General features: G+C 43.4%; 2 protein-coding genes across 2 annotated transcripts; both read left to right on the forward strand.

The window, feature by feature from the left end:
* The first annotated feature begins 949 nt into the window (after positions 1-949).
* LOC127219840 (zinc finger protein 287-like) lies at positions 950-7,154 on the forward strand. Its single transcript, XM_051181597.1, has 4 exons — positions 950-1,363; positions 4,168-4,765; positions 5,354-5,445; positions 7,149-7,154. Exons 2-4 carry the CDS (start codon positions 4,363-4,365, stop codon positions 7,152-7,154), a joined length of 501 nt encoding a protein of 166 aa, XP_051037554.1. The 5' UTR covers positions 950-1,363; positions 4,168-4,362.
* A 390-nt stretch (positions 7,155-7,544) lies between these two features.
* Positions 7,545-13,267, forward strand: Znf287 (zinc finger protein 287). The gene is made up of 3 exons (XM_051180401.1): positions 7,545-7,678; positions 8,554-8,640; positions 11,634-13,267. The coding sequence occupies exons 1-3, from the start codon at positions 7,558-7,560 to the stop codon at positions 13,259-13,261; spliced, it is 1,836 nt and encodes a 611-aa protein (XP_051036358.1). The 5' UTR covers positions 7,545-7,557; the 3' UTR covers positions 13,262-13,267.
* The last annotated feature ends 534 nt before the right edge of the window (positions 13,268-13,801 follow it).

The raw sequence follows: 13,801 nt of genomic DNA on the forward strand, positions 1-13,801 counted from the left end.
ATATGAGGATCCCTGTTGTAGACTATTATTTTAAGGTGTGGCACATTTGTTTCTGCTGTGGAACATTCGATTAATGGTGAAAAGATGTGTTACATTCTTTTTTAGTATTTATTTTTCTTATTTTACATTCCAACCAAAGTTCTCCCTCCCACCCCTTCTCCTGCCCTTGCTTGCCTCCTGCTCAGCCCACACACCCACCCCCCATTCACTCCTCCCAACAGGGAAGGACTCCCATGGAGGGGCCTACATAGTTTGGCACATTAAGTTGGGACAGGACCAAGCCCCTGTGTTGCATTCTTTTAATGTTGCATTTGTTTAATTCTGTGAAGCTGTGTTACTATGCGCTTAAAACACGTGACTGGTCTGATAAAAGAGGTGAAAGCCAATAGAAAGGCAGGAGAAAGGATAGGCAGGGCTAGCAGGCAGAGGGAATAAACAGAAGGAAAAATCTGAAAGAAAGGTAGAAGAAGCAAGAGAGGAGAAGGGAGCCAGAAAAGGGGCCAGCCATCCAGCCACATAGTCAAACATGACAAATAATAAGCCTCCGTGTGATTAATTTGGGAGCTGGGAGGCGGGCTCCCCAAAAGAGCTCAAAAAGCAAAAGAGTCTTAAGTAGACAATCAGGGTCATTATGTATTTATGCACATTACACCCTGAAAGGAGTGTGGATTCTCCTCCCTGCAAGCCATATCTTCAACTCCTATCTATCTCGGCTTTACTCTCCAAGCGCTTTCCCAGCTGCTGTTACATCCCCGACGTCCAAGTCATGTGCCAGGCAGGCCTGTCTCTACCCAGGGAAACTTTAAAGTTTCACGTCAAGACCTTGCAGCTAACAAGCAAGTCATGGTGATGGGTGGAGGAGGTTACCATGGAGACAGGTCCAGGGCCAGGGACTCTGGATGGGGAGGCCCGGGTTCAGCTTCCCATTGGCTCTAAGGACGCGCAGCGTTCCTGTAGCACATGCGCAGTGGCGCCGAGGCGAGGTCGCTGCGAAGCCCAGGCGCTGGGGATTCTAGCCCGGGCCTCTGGGGACCGAGCTGGGACTTGCGCGTCTTGGCGGCTCGCGGCTCTTCCTGGAGAGGAAAGCCGTGAAGCTGAGACCCCCACCCCACACACACACACACACACACACCCGTGCAGCTCGGGGTCGAACCTGCCACGCAGGCGCCCACTACGCCGCCGCCATTGTTGCCCGTGCTGCGCGGACGGGGCCGAGCGACAGGTACTGATGTCCCCGCGAGTGTCCACGGGGAGGCCGGGCCCGGGCGAGGCCGGGAAGGGGAGGCGACTGAAGGCGAGGACGGCACATCTCCTCGGGGCATGACTGCGGATGAGCTGGGCAGGGAGTTGGAGCCCCGGACAAGTACGTGTGGGTTCTTCTCCGCGTCTGGATACTTTTGAGGTTGGCGTTGGGGATCGTGCTTTCGGTTTATACTTGAGGAGGCTCCTGATCGGCCTCCAATCACGGTCCAACGGGCTTGTTTTCCTTGCTCCGAGAGTAGAGTAGATAATGCAAGGCAGATAAATAGATCGCCTTGGCCCCACCCCCCACGAGGTTGTTTGGAAACCTCCAGTTTGTCCTAGTAATCGCAGATTTGTGGTTGCTGAGAACACCGGGAACATCAGAGACTAAGATAGTAAGATAGTGAAACATTTCTTCTGTAAGATTAGTTTTTTTTAACAAGTTAGAAGTTAATCATTGTCATAATTCTTTGAATTATTGCATACACATACACTTCCTCTAAGATAAGTATATTCTAAGTCCAAGGATAGAGGGAAGGAAGACCGGGATGAATCCTATGTGTCTATCCAAGCATTCTGCAGAGTCTGTCTCTGAATGATGAGTAGCATGGTATACCAGGAATTCTTGAGCTTATGGTCCATTCTCATGCTGGATAGTTTATGTCAACTTGACATGATCTATAGTCATCTGAAAGGAGGGACCTCTATAAGACTAAGCTGTAGGCAAGACTGTGGAACATTTTCTTAATGATATAGGAGGGCTCAGTCCATTGTGGTTGGAGCCACACCTGGGCAAGAGGTCCTGGGTTCTACAGAACGCAGGCTGAGCAAGCCAGTAAGCAGCATGCCTCCATGGCCTCTCTCTGCTCCTGACTCCAGGTCCCTATCCTGTTTGAGTTCCTGTCCTGACTCCTTTTGATGATGGACAGTGATATGGAAGTGTAAGCCAGATAAATCCTTTCCTCCCAAGTTGTTTTTGCTCGTGGTGTTTTGTCATAGCAGTAGTAACCCTAAGACAGGAACTAGAAGTGGGGTACTGCTATTACAGACCTGACCATGTTTGGGGAGGATTGTGGAAGGATGTTGGGCTAGAAAAGCCATTGGGTGTTTGAGAGCTCAGTGGGCTGTTTTGTAGGAGCTGAAGATAAAGTTGGAAACAGAGCAGATGATGGTCTGGTGTGTGACGTTTCAGAGGGAAGCAAACTTGGCCTTTTTCTGTGGAGAATCTTTGGTGTCTGGTACCTGGAACTGAATAGTCACCTGTGATTAAGAAGAGACCGGCATCACAGAGGTGAAGTCTTATGGGAAGTGTTTCCTTGGGATCAGCACACTGAAGCTGTGCTCCTGAAGCAGCCAAGGTTGTACCTCCTGACGGCCGAACTTGTCAGGGTAAGAGTCACTCAGGTGGTACTGGTTTTGATGACATGAAGGGGTCATAGAGAGTAGCTTTTTGGCACTGTGGCGGGGCTGGCATCCCTGAAGGAAGTCCAGGAGAGGCTGTCTTAGTTAGGGTTCCTGTTGTTGTTTTGAAACACCCTGACCAAAAAGCAAGCTGAGGAGGAAAGAGTTTATGGGGCTTGTACTTCATATTGCTGTTCCTCTTCAAAGGAAGTCGGGATAGGGACCCCAAACACAGCAGGAACCTTGGAGGCGGGAGCTGATACAGAGGCCATGGAGGGGTGCTGCTTACCGGCTTGCTCCCCTGGCTTGCTCAGCTTGCTTTCTAATAGAATCCAAGACCACCAGCACCAGAATGGAACAACCCACATTGGACTGTGCCCTCTCCCATCTATCACTAATTAAGAAAATGTCTTACAGCTGGATCTTATGGCAGCATTTTCTCAGTAGAGGTTGCCTCCTTTAAGATAACTCTAGTATGTGTGTCAAGTTGATAAGACTAGCCAACCCAGAGGCTATTTGGTGAAAAGTACAGCCCAGTTTCAGCAAAAGACCCCAACATTTTGGAGATGCCAGTACCACGGGGTGATCCCCAAGACTCAGCAATAGCAGTGGACCAGAGCCTAGAAAACAAGCTTTGTGTGCTGCTGGAGGCAGGGCTGGAGAAGTGACCCAAGCCCCTCAAAGGAGCCTAGAAGATCGTGACTGGATTCCATACATTGGACACTGAGTTATTCACACAATTGGAGGTTTTGCTTGTTTGTGTTTGTCCTGGAATCCACTCTATAGACCAGGCTTGCTTCAAACTTATAAATCTGCATGCCTCTGCCTCCCAAGTGCTGGGATTAAGCTCATGCACTGGTTTTGGTTTGATTGTGACTGTTCTCTGGTGCTCTCCTTTTGAAATAAGAAAGTATTTAATTAAATTTTCATTTTATAGGAGCCACAGTTGAGACTTTGGATTTTAAAAGAAACTACATTTTTTTTTTAAGTGTTTGGGGAGCTTTTACGTTTAAAAATGTTTTATACTGTGATGTTGATATTAATGTATGGTCTTGGGAATAAACCATAAAAGAAAGGTTGTGGCTTAACAGTGATGTTGTGTGTCAAGGTAACAAGAGGTCAGTTGTGTTGACTAGTTTTATGTCAACTTGCAAGCTGTAGTGATCTGAGGGGAGGGAATCTCAATTGAGAAAATGCTTCCAAAAGATATGGCTGTAAGGCATTTTCTTAATTAGTGATTGACATGGAGGGCCCAGCCCATTGTGGATGGTGCTATCCATGGTGGTCCTGAGGTTCTATTAGAAAACAGGCTAAGCAAACCTTGGAGAGCAAGCCAGTAAGCAGCACTCCTCCATGGCCTCCACATCAGTTCCTGCCCTGTTTGAGTTCCTGTCCTAACTTCTTTGATGATGAAAAGTGATGTGGACGTGTAAGCCAGATAAACCCTCTCCTCCCATCTTGCTTTTGCTCATAGTGTTTCATCACAGCAAGGTAACCCTAACTAAGATAATTCTTGTGTTTCAGGTTCTTGCTCATCCTTTCAAGTTCTAGGCGCAGAATTTGTTACAGGCTGCTAGCTTTACTGTGGTTCCATTCTGGCCCTGGCTGTATTAGCCATTGAGGAAAAAATAATTGTGACTGTAGCATGAGACTTCAAGCAGTTGGCTCAATACTGGAAAAATAAAAGACCCTGCCAGATCAGTTCTCCTGTCTATAGCAATGTTTGCCTCAAGAAAGAGGATGGCCAACTCTTCACGCTCACAGGTCCTCCTGATGTGGAAGCCAGACAAGGTTCAAAGCGGGCCCTGCAGTGACGAGAAGCAAACACTCACTTCAAGACTCTTGCGTGACACTGAGACCTGTCGGCAGAATTTTAGGAATTTCTCATACCCGGATGTGGCAGGTCCCCGGAAAGCATTGAGTCAGCTCCGAGAGCTCTGCCTTAAGTGGCTGAGACCTGAGGTTCACTCCAAGGAACAAATCCTGGAGCTGCTGGTGCTGGAGCAATTCCTGACCATCCTGCCTGGGGAGGTTAGGGCTTGGGTGAAGTCTCAGTACCCAGAGAACAGCGAGGAAGTGGTGACTCTGGTGGAGGATGTGACTCAGATTCTACAAGAGGAAGGTGAGAATTATACAGCAGAGATGGATAGGGACCCTGGGTGGTTAGGAGACACCTAGGGCCTCTGAGACCGCCCCCCCTTAAATGAAACTGGGGAGAATGTGGTCAGTGAGTAATGAGCTTTAACACGAGGTCCATGCCTCATTGTGTCCCCTTCCAGAGTACTTGGGACCTCTGTGACTCGAAGAGGTTTGCACCATTATGCTAATAAACCGTTAGTTTTATGAATTATGTTTTACAAAAATATACTTCAAAAATAGTGGAAGTATCCAAAGAACATTCATGTATAGAGACAACTCATAACTTTGTATCCGAGACTTAGAGAGCAGGGGACATGTGTAGCCTGGTGGTGGAGTGCAAGGTTCAGGGTTCAATGCCAGCACCACCCCCCAAAAAAGAGGTGTATGGATTTTCTGCATATATTCAGTGCTGAAGCAGGCTTGTTTTTTAAATCTGCCCTGGTGAGTTAGGGCAGTCATTGGCCTTTTTCTATGAAGTATTAATGAAGTTTTCACTTGTCCTTTGCCTTCTCACATTGATGAAGTGTGTCCTAGACCATGCAAACAAACTAATCATCATTGTCTTCCCCAGCTCCTCAGAACCCTGCCCTTCCCCAGGAAGTCCCAGAGGAAGAACCCAAAGCTGCTTTCCAGGCAGGGTGGCTCAATGACTTGGTGGCCAATGTGAGTTTGACTTTCTTTTGTAATTTTAAAGCTTCTTCTTAGTGTATGAGGACATTCTGTTCTGGGCCTGTAAATACTAAGCTCTCAGAAGTCCCATTCAGAGCCTAGGCCTCAGTTTCCCCTGGTAAGCACCGTGCTTCCCTCCCTCCCTTGTCTCTATCACCCTGACTTCAGTATTGTGTGAAGGTTAAGAGTCTGACCCCACTGCTAGATGGTATCTGTGGGGTGACTATGCTAGTCACTTTGTGATTTGAGACAAGATTCTTAACCACTCACAGCCTAAGTTCTTCAGAGCCAAAAAGGAGACTTTACCTTTTAGATTGTAGACACTAAATATGAGATATCTGATTATTTTAGATTATAGTAGTGGTTGCTAATATTTTTCCTCATCAATAAGTAAAGGCCATATATTCTATGATCAACTGTTTGAATGACAGTCTCTTATTTATGAAATAATACCTCAAGCAGGATTTATTGGAGGCAGAATATGTATATGCATGTATCTCTCTGTGTGTGTGTGTGTGTGTGTGTGTGTGTGTAGCCTCTGGTACCTACACTGATTTTTTTATAGTTGATATAAACATATTTACTTGGAAAATCAGAAAACCAAGGGGAAATATATTAGAATAGAAACAGACTGCTATAGAAAATAACACACAAAAATATATCCCATGTTATATAAAGATCATATGATTAAAATAAAAGATTAGTCTGTACCATACACACAAAAGGAAACTTTAAGATAGCTAGAACTAAGTATAGTATGGACTTTATAGTATTTTCATATCCTTTGTCATTTTATGGGATGTTAAAAAAAAAAAACCTTGAATAATTGCAAAGCTGGCATCTTCCTAAATTATAAACTTAGTATGATTTTAGCCTCTCAATTTTTCAGTTGAGCAGAGCTAAAGCAATAGTGTCCTGAATTCAAGACCAGCATAGGCTACACATTAAGACCTTGACTTAAAAATATATGAATTTTTTTTTTAAGATACAACCACAAAAAAGGAGCATGCCAGAATAATGAAGAGCCTAGCCTGATGGTACGCATCTTTAATCCCAGCACTAGGGGAGCAGAAGTAGGTAGATCTCTGTGAGTTCAAGAAACCAGCCTGGTCTATTCAGTGAGTTCTAGGCTAGCCAGAGCTACATAGCAGAGATTAAAGCATTTTTTGGTTGTGAGCCTAGCCTTTAAAGCCTGAGCCGTCTCTCCAGCCCAAAAAATAACAAAAGAAAGAAAGAAAGAAAGAAAGAAAGAAAGAAAGAAAGAAGAAAGGAAAAGGATAACGAGAATGATTCTGCATTTCATTGTAGAGAATACAGATTTTTAATTATAGCAAAACCAACTCTGCCATCTAGTTTTCAGCCTATCCTGTGGGCTTGAGAGATGACTTAGTTGGCAAAGTACTTGCCACACATATATGAGGACCTGAGTTTGATCCCCAGAACCCACATAAGCTAGAAGTGATAATGGGCATCCATAACCCAGAGCTCTTGTGGCAAGATAGGCAGCAGAGACAGAGAATTCTAGGAGTTCACAGGCGAGCCAGAAAACAAGAGGCCCTGTCTCAAATACACCTGAGGTTGTCTCTGACTGCCACGTGCGTCCTAACACACACACACACACCAGAGCACGCATGCATGCACACACACACAAAGTCATTTTCTTCCCCCCTGCCCACCTCCTTTTTTTTGTTTTACAGTGCTAGGGGTGAAATCTGAGTCTAGAATCCACTAGACAAGTTCTCTACCACTGAGCTACTCTGCAGCCCTTTTCTTCTTTAAGATGGAGCCACTGAATGCATGTGCTAATAACATCTGAAAACAGTATATTTTACCTTATTTTTAAATGTCCCTTTAAGGACCTTTTAAGGTTACTATGGAGTCAGCCACACATTGGATGAGGGTTTGGGGGCCTTGGTTTGGTTGGTTGGTTGAAGACAGGATCTCACCATGTACTTCAGGCTAGTCCAGAACTCATTGAATACTGGTATTACAAGTGTGGGCCACCACACCCAGTAGGATGACCACCACAGACACACCCAGTGTCACCTCTGTCTCCTTCCTCTAGTTCTCAGCTGAGTTAGGGTATGTTTGACATTTTAGGAGTCAATGACATTCACAGATGTGGCCGTGGATATCACCCAAGAGGACTGGGAACTGATGCGCCCCGTTCAGAAGGAACTGTATAAGACTGTGACTTTACAGAACTATTGGAACATGGTTTCTCTAGGTAAGGTCCATACCTCTCCTCCCAAAAGGCCAGCCACAGTATGTCCCTGCCCTCCTTACTAAAAATCGTGTTAGGTGCCTGAAGGGCCTGACTGAAGACAGTCTAGACGTGAGAAGTCTCCTGCAGGCACTAAACTGTCATGTTCTACTGTTCCCCAAAAGAAAGGCTTACTGGGTGGGTCAGTGGGCATCACAGCACACAGCTGTGCAGTGCAGCTGCTGGGTGGGTCAGTATACATCACAGCACACAGCTGTGCAGTGCTGCTGCTGGGTGGGTCAGTGCGCATCATCACAGCACACAGCTAGCTGTACAGTGCTGCTGATGGGTGGGTCAGTGTGCATCACAGCACACAGCTGTACTGATGGGAGATGTCATTCTGTAAATATGTTTTAAGTATTGGTTAATGAATAAAGCACTGTTGGCCAATAGGAAAGCAAGATAGGCAGGACTAGGAGACAAGGAGAAGAAAGGAAGTAGTAGGGAGGAGTTCCAAGATGGAGGATGGAGAGAGGAAAACACTAGCCCCTCTCTCCAGTAAGATGAGACCACATGGAAATACTTAAATTAATAGAAATGGGTTAATATTTAAGACAGAGCTAGCCGGTAAGAAATTAGTAACTGGCCAAGACCATTTATATCTAATACAGAGTCTCTGTGTGTTAATTGGGACTGGTGCTGCGGTGGGTCCAGGCTGGCAGGAAAAACCTACTTGTAACACTGTACAGTGCTGCCTCTGGATGCTCCCTCACACCTAGTTCTCCTACTAGGTCATGTCCATGAGTCATTGTCTCCCCACAGAAGCCCAAGTAGAAATCAGGTATCAAAGGCACATAGTTCCTTACCACAGGGTAAACTCCTTCTGTTCTCCTAAGCAGGACTGACCGTCTACAGGCCAACTGTGATTCCCATCTTAGAAGAGCCATGGATGGTGATAAAAGAAATTGTAGAAGGCCCTAGCCCAGGTGAGAAGGAAAGCCAATGCATGACCTTACACTCAAGAATCTGTGTCCTCGGTGTAGTGATACTTGATTTGTAAACATAGCAAGGTGACTGCAGAGGCATCCAGCTGGTCCAAAACCCAGAGCTGCTGACATCATTGCCTTATGGGAAGTCTTCAGGAAAAGTTTCTGAGTGTCATTTTTATGCCTTTGCCAGTGTCTGCACTTTTTATCCTCAAAGATCCCTAGATCCCATCTCTACATCTCTAGGGCTTCACAGTGCCATTCCCCATCCCTGTATACATAAGTGTTATCAGGGCTCTCTACAGGAGCAGGCTGACTGAATGAAATATATTTATATGGGTGATTTCTCTCTGTCTCTGTCTCTCTCTCTCTCTGTGTGTGTGTGTGTGTGTGTGTGTGTGTGTGTGTGTGTGTTTGTTTGTGTGTGTGTGTGTGTGTTTATGAAAGTGAAATTTAAAGACTGGTCTGAGTAGTTCAACAGTGGCTATCTCCCACTAGAAATGCCAAGAATCGACTGACAATGATGGCGCATGCCTTTAATCTCAGCACTTGGGAGGTAGAGACAGGCAGATCTCAGTGAGTTCAAGGCCAGCCTGGTCTACAGAGTGAGTTCCAGAACTGCCAGCTACACAGAGAAACCGTCTGAAAAAAAAAATCAGTATTGTAAGGAGTAAGGTTTTTCCACCCGCCTCTGGTCTTGTCCCGCTGCCGTGCCAGCCCCAATTAACACACAGAGACTCTGTATTTGATACAATGCTATTGGCCTGGTACTAGTTTCTTATCGGCTAGCTCTGTCCTAAGTATTAACCCATTTCTATCTATTTCCACGTGGTTTCACCTACCCGGGAGTGGCATCTCGTCTCCCCAGTCTCTTCATGCTGACTCCTCCTTACCACTTCCTCTTTCCTCCTTGTCTCCTAGTCCCTCCTATCTTCCTTTCCTATTGGCCAACAGTGCTTTTATTCATTAACCAGCATGAGAAACATTTACAGAATGACATCTCCCATCACAATATAACTATACTTCCAGCACCGAATAGCAGTAAAAGTAACAGCTAATTTGTTGGAAATTAGAAAAACTATTATTTTTCACTTCTTCATGATAGCATTTTCTCATTTGATATTACTCCTAGACATGTTCTGCTGTCGGCTGTGGTTTTTTTTTATTCAAATCAAAGTAATAAAAATGGTTTGTAAATTCAAGCTGCGTGAGAGAGCAAATTAAATGTGTGGCTTCTCCCCTCAGCGATTGCCAGGACCTGGTCCCTCACGCCATCAACATTTCCATCCGTGATACATGCAGCATGTCTTTAGAGATAAGACCACCCTTGGTCCATGTGCTGCTTTACCCCTGCTTTCGTTCACTCAGTGTGCCTGTCCCACTTTTCCTAGATCGCCAGTACTCCACACATGCCCTGCTCATAGATGCAGATTTTCATTATCAGGGGCCACACACTGTCCTGTTGATCTGACAGGTCGGTAAAGTTATCATACCTTGAGCTTGAGCTGCATTTAGTTTCTGAACCATCCAGTACTGTTTTCTATATTATACATTATTCACCATATTATATAACTAAGACTTACGTTATATATTGCCCACTTGGCTTCATAGAGGTGTAGCATAAAATTTGTTTTAAATCATCTATTGGAAACATAGCAACAGGTATCAATAAATGCATACTTGAGTGCCTTGAAACCAGGTTTTGGGTTAGAGATTCTTTTTGTTTGTATTTTGTATAAACAAATCATTATCATTACAAGTTATATCATTTTTCTAAGTTTATTTGGGCCATTTTCTGAAGGAAATGAAAAAAAAAAAAAAAAAAAAGATACAACCTGTTTCCAGAGATTACATCTAAGTTGAAAATATGTTATGAAATACAAAGTTGTTAAATAATTATATAAGGGCAAGTTCTGTCATTGTATTAAGTTGAACCATACTGAGATTGCTGATAGTCAGCCTTTGGCCTTTGAGAAGACAGCTTAATCTTTCATTCATCACCTCTATATTTAGGTCATAGGAAGGAATGTTGTGAAGGAAACAAAGTGAACGGCAAGCATCTCTCTATATAGGTAGGAGCAGACAGTTTGGAATTAGCATGGTGCTTAGACTGAACATAGCTTTGAATTTAAGTTAAACTAAATATGAGGTACAAAAGACATAAGAAGGTAAAAGGCTAGATTATTTGGGGCTAAATGCCAAGAAGAGGTATTTTGAACTTTTGCGGGGAGGGGGTCCTTTTTTAGTCTTTAGGCTGCTTGTCCTCCCAACTTTTCTGTGGAACAAAATGGCATTCTGTGCTTGCTAAAGCAAATCGTTCAAACTTACCACTGGTGTCCTTAAATAAGTTTAGGGTGGGACCCAGTCATTTCAACTTATTTACAGATGACGATGAAACTTATACTGCTAGTTCGGGGACAGTAGATTCAAGAACCTTTGTTAAGGCTGCTAGCTACATACTTGAGAGTAGAAAGCACTCCATGAGATTATTTTTAAAGTATTATGTGAGTTGGGCTTAGTGGTACACACCTGTAATCCCAGCACTAAAGAGGCAGAAGCAGGTAGATCTGAGTTCAAGATCAGACTGGTCTACAGAGCTAGTTCCAGGACAGCCAGAGCTACATAGACCCTGTCTCAAAAAGAAAACAAAATGTATTATCATTATTATTATTTGGGGTTGTGTCTATAGATTGGAAGGGAAAAATAAAGCAGCATGGCTTCTTTATGAGATCACTGTATGTATAAATGATACCATGTTTCTCTTAACACTGGCACCTGTCACCTCTATGCGCTTTATACCATACTAACAAGTAAGAAGCCCCTCCATTCTCAGTGATTTGTCTCCTCCTTTTCTAATCATTCATTTTCCTTCCCTGCACTTTAAGGACCATAGTGAAGTTATCAGAACTGTAGTCTTCAGAAATTTTATTCATGTATATTGTTTTGTTTCCTTTAAAGAGAGTAAGACTTTTAATGTTTTTTTTAAATTTCAGAATGGGAAACGAAAGCTCAAGCACATATCCCATTAAAGGATCTTCCTAAACTCAAACAGAATGGAACCCAAACCATCAAAATGGAAGAAACCTATGACTATGATGACAGATTAGAGAGGCAGCCAGTGTATGCCTTCAGGAAGATGCACATGGATGAAAGAGACTTCAATTTGAAGTCAGAGATTTCACAAGAAGACCCAACAGAAGAATATCTTAGTAAATATGATATATATGGAAATGACTTTGAAAAGCACACAAACCTAATTGTACATTTTGATACCCAGTCAGATAATAAAACTTCTCTGTATAATGAAAGCAAGCCAACTTTCAGTAATGTCTCATCTGGTATTGTACATGGGAAAATACTTCCTGGAGATAAGCCTTATTCGTGTAATGTCTGTGGGAAAAAATTTAGAAAATACCCATCACTCCTGGCACACCGAAATAGCCATGCCAAAGAGAAATCTTATGAATGTGAAGAATGTGGGAAAGAGTTTAAGCATATCTCATCCCTCATTGCACACCAGAGAATGCATACTGGAGAAAAACCATATGAATGTCACCAGTGTGGCAAAGCCTTCAGCCAGCGTGCACACCTTACTATACATCAGAGAATTCATACTGGAGAAAAACCCTACAAGTGTGATGATTGTGGAAAAGACTTTAGTCAGCGTGCACATCTTACTATACATCAAAGGACACATACTGGTGAGAAACCTTATAAATGTTTGGAATGCAGTAAAACCTTTAGCCATAGTTCATCATTGATTAATCATCAGAGAGTTCATACTGGAGAAAAACCTTATATATGCAATGAATGTGGGAAGACTTTCAGTCAGAGCACACACCTTCTCCAACATCAAAAGATTCATACTGGGAAAAAACCATATAAGTGCAATGAGTGTTGGAAGGTGTTTAGTCAGAGCACTTATCTTATTCGACATCAGAGAATTCATTCTGGAGAGAAGTGCTATAAATGCAATGAATGTGGAAAGGCCTTTGCTCATTCCTCAACTCTTATACAACACCAAACTACCCACACTGGAGAGAAAGCCTATATATGTAATGTGTGTGGGAAAGCCTTCAGCCAGAGCGCAAACCTTACTCAGCATCATAGAACACATACTGGAGAGAAACCGTATAAATGTAATGTGTGTGGGAAAGCCTTCAGCCAGAGTGTGCACCTTACTCAACACCAGAGGATTCACAATGGAGAAAAGCCCTTTAAATGTAATGTGTGTGGGAAAGCATATAGACAAGGTGCAAATCTTACTCAACATCAAAGGATTCATACTGGAGAAAAACCCTATAAATGTAATCAATGTGGAAAAGCTTTTATTTATTCTTCATCCCTTAATCAACATCGAAGAACTCACACTGGAGAGAGACCCTATAAATGTAATCACTGTAACAAAGATTTTAGCCAGAGAACATGCCTTATTCAGCACCAGAGAATTCACACAGGAGAGAAACCCTATGCATGCCGTATATGTGGGAAAAGTTTCACCCAGAGTACCAATCTTATTCAACATCAGCGTGTGCATACAGGTGTCAGACACCGCAACAGGTGCCAGACACCACAGTTATTTGACATGACTTTGTTTAAGCTTTCAAACTTGATTGCTTAAATTTCATGTTGTGTGCTGTATCAAACTATTTGAAAGAAATCTGAAGTGCAATATGCTAGATACCATAGTAGCAGAAGTACCAGAGTTAGTAATATGGCTCTTGTCCATTTAGATTCTAGTGTGAAACTTAAAGCTCCATCAGCTGCTTAGCTTTTGTCTCATATCACTTTAATTCATCCCAGAAAGAAATACTGTGAAAGGGTATTTCAAAACCTGTGACTCATCAACTCTTATCATATTTCAAGTATGTTTTATTGAGGCCTTATGACTATAACTTGGGCAAGTGTCTGTCACACTAGATTACTCACACTAAAAAGTAATCCTGACATTGTAGGAAAGAAGGTATGGATGCTTTGGGGGTCTTAGCTCCTTTGCTTCATCCTAGCTTTGAAGCCTTAAAATAAGTAAAAGGCCCCTCCCATTTCCTCTTTTCCCATTACAACGTCCATGTGAAGCCCAGTAAGCTTGAGGCAGAAACCTGAAAGGCTATTTTTTGTTTGTTTGTTTGTTTGTTTTTCAAGACAGGTTTTCTCTGTATTA

Source organism: Phodopus roborovskii, unplaced genomic scaffold (genome assembly GCF_943737965.1).
Source record: "Phodopus roborovskii unplaced genomic scaffold, PHOROB, whole genome shotgun sequence".
Classification (NCBI taxonomy): domain Eukaryota; kingdom Metazoa; phylum Chordata; class Mammalia; order Rodentia; family Cricetidae; genus Phodopus; species Phodopus roborovskii.

Excerpts from the sequence above, each read along its gene's own strand:
- LOC127219840 (XM_051181597.1), top strand. The coding sequence starts at position 4,363 with ATGTTTGCCTCAAGAAAGAGGATGGCCAACTCTTCACGCTCACAGGTC. Across the intron at positions 4,766-5,353 it reads TCAGATTCTACAAGAGGAAG|CTCCTCAGAACCCTGCCCTT; the intron begins GTGAGAATTATA and ends TGTCTTCCCCAG.
- Znf287 (XM_051180401.1), top strand. The coding sequence starts at position 7,558 with ATGACATTCACAGATGTGGCCGTGGATATCACCCAAGAGGACTGGGAA. Across the intron at positions 7,679-8,553 it reads TTGGAACATGGTTTCTCTAG|GACTGACCGTCTACAGGCCA; the intron begins GTAAGGTCCATA and ends TCTCCTAAGCAG. Across the intron at positions 8,641-11,633 it reads TGTAGAAGGCCCTAGCCCAG|AATGGGAAACGAAAGCTCAA; the intron begins GTGAGAAGGAAA and ends TTTAAATTTCAG.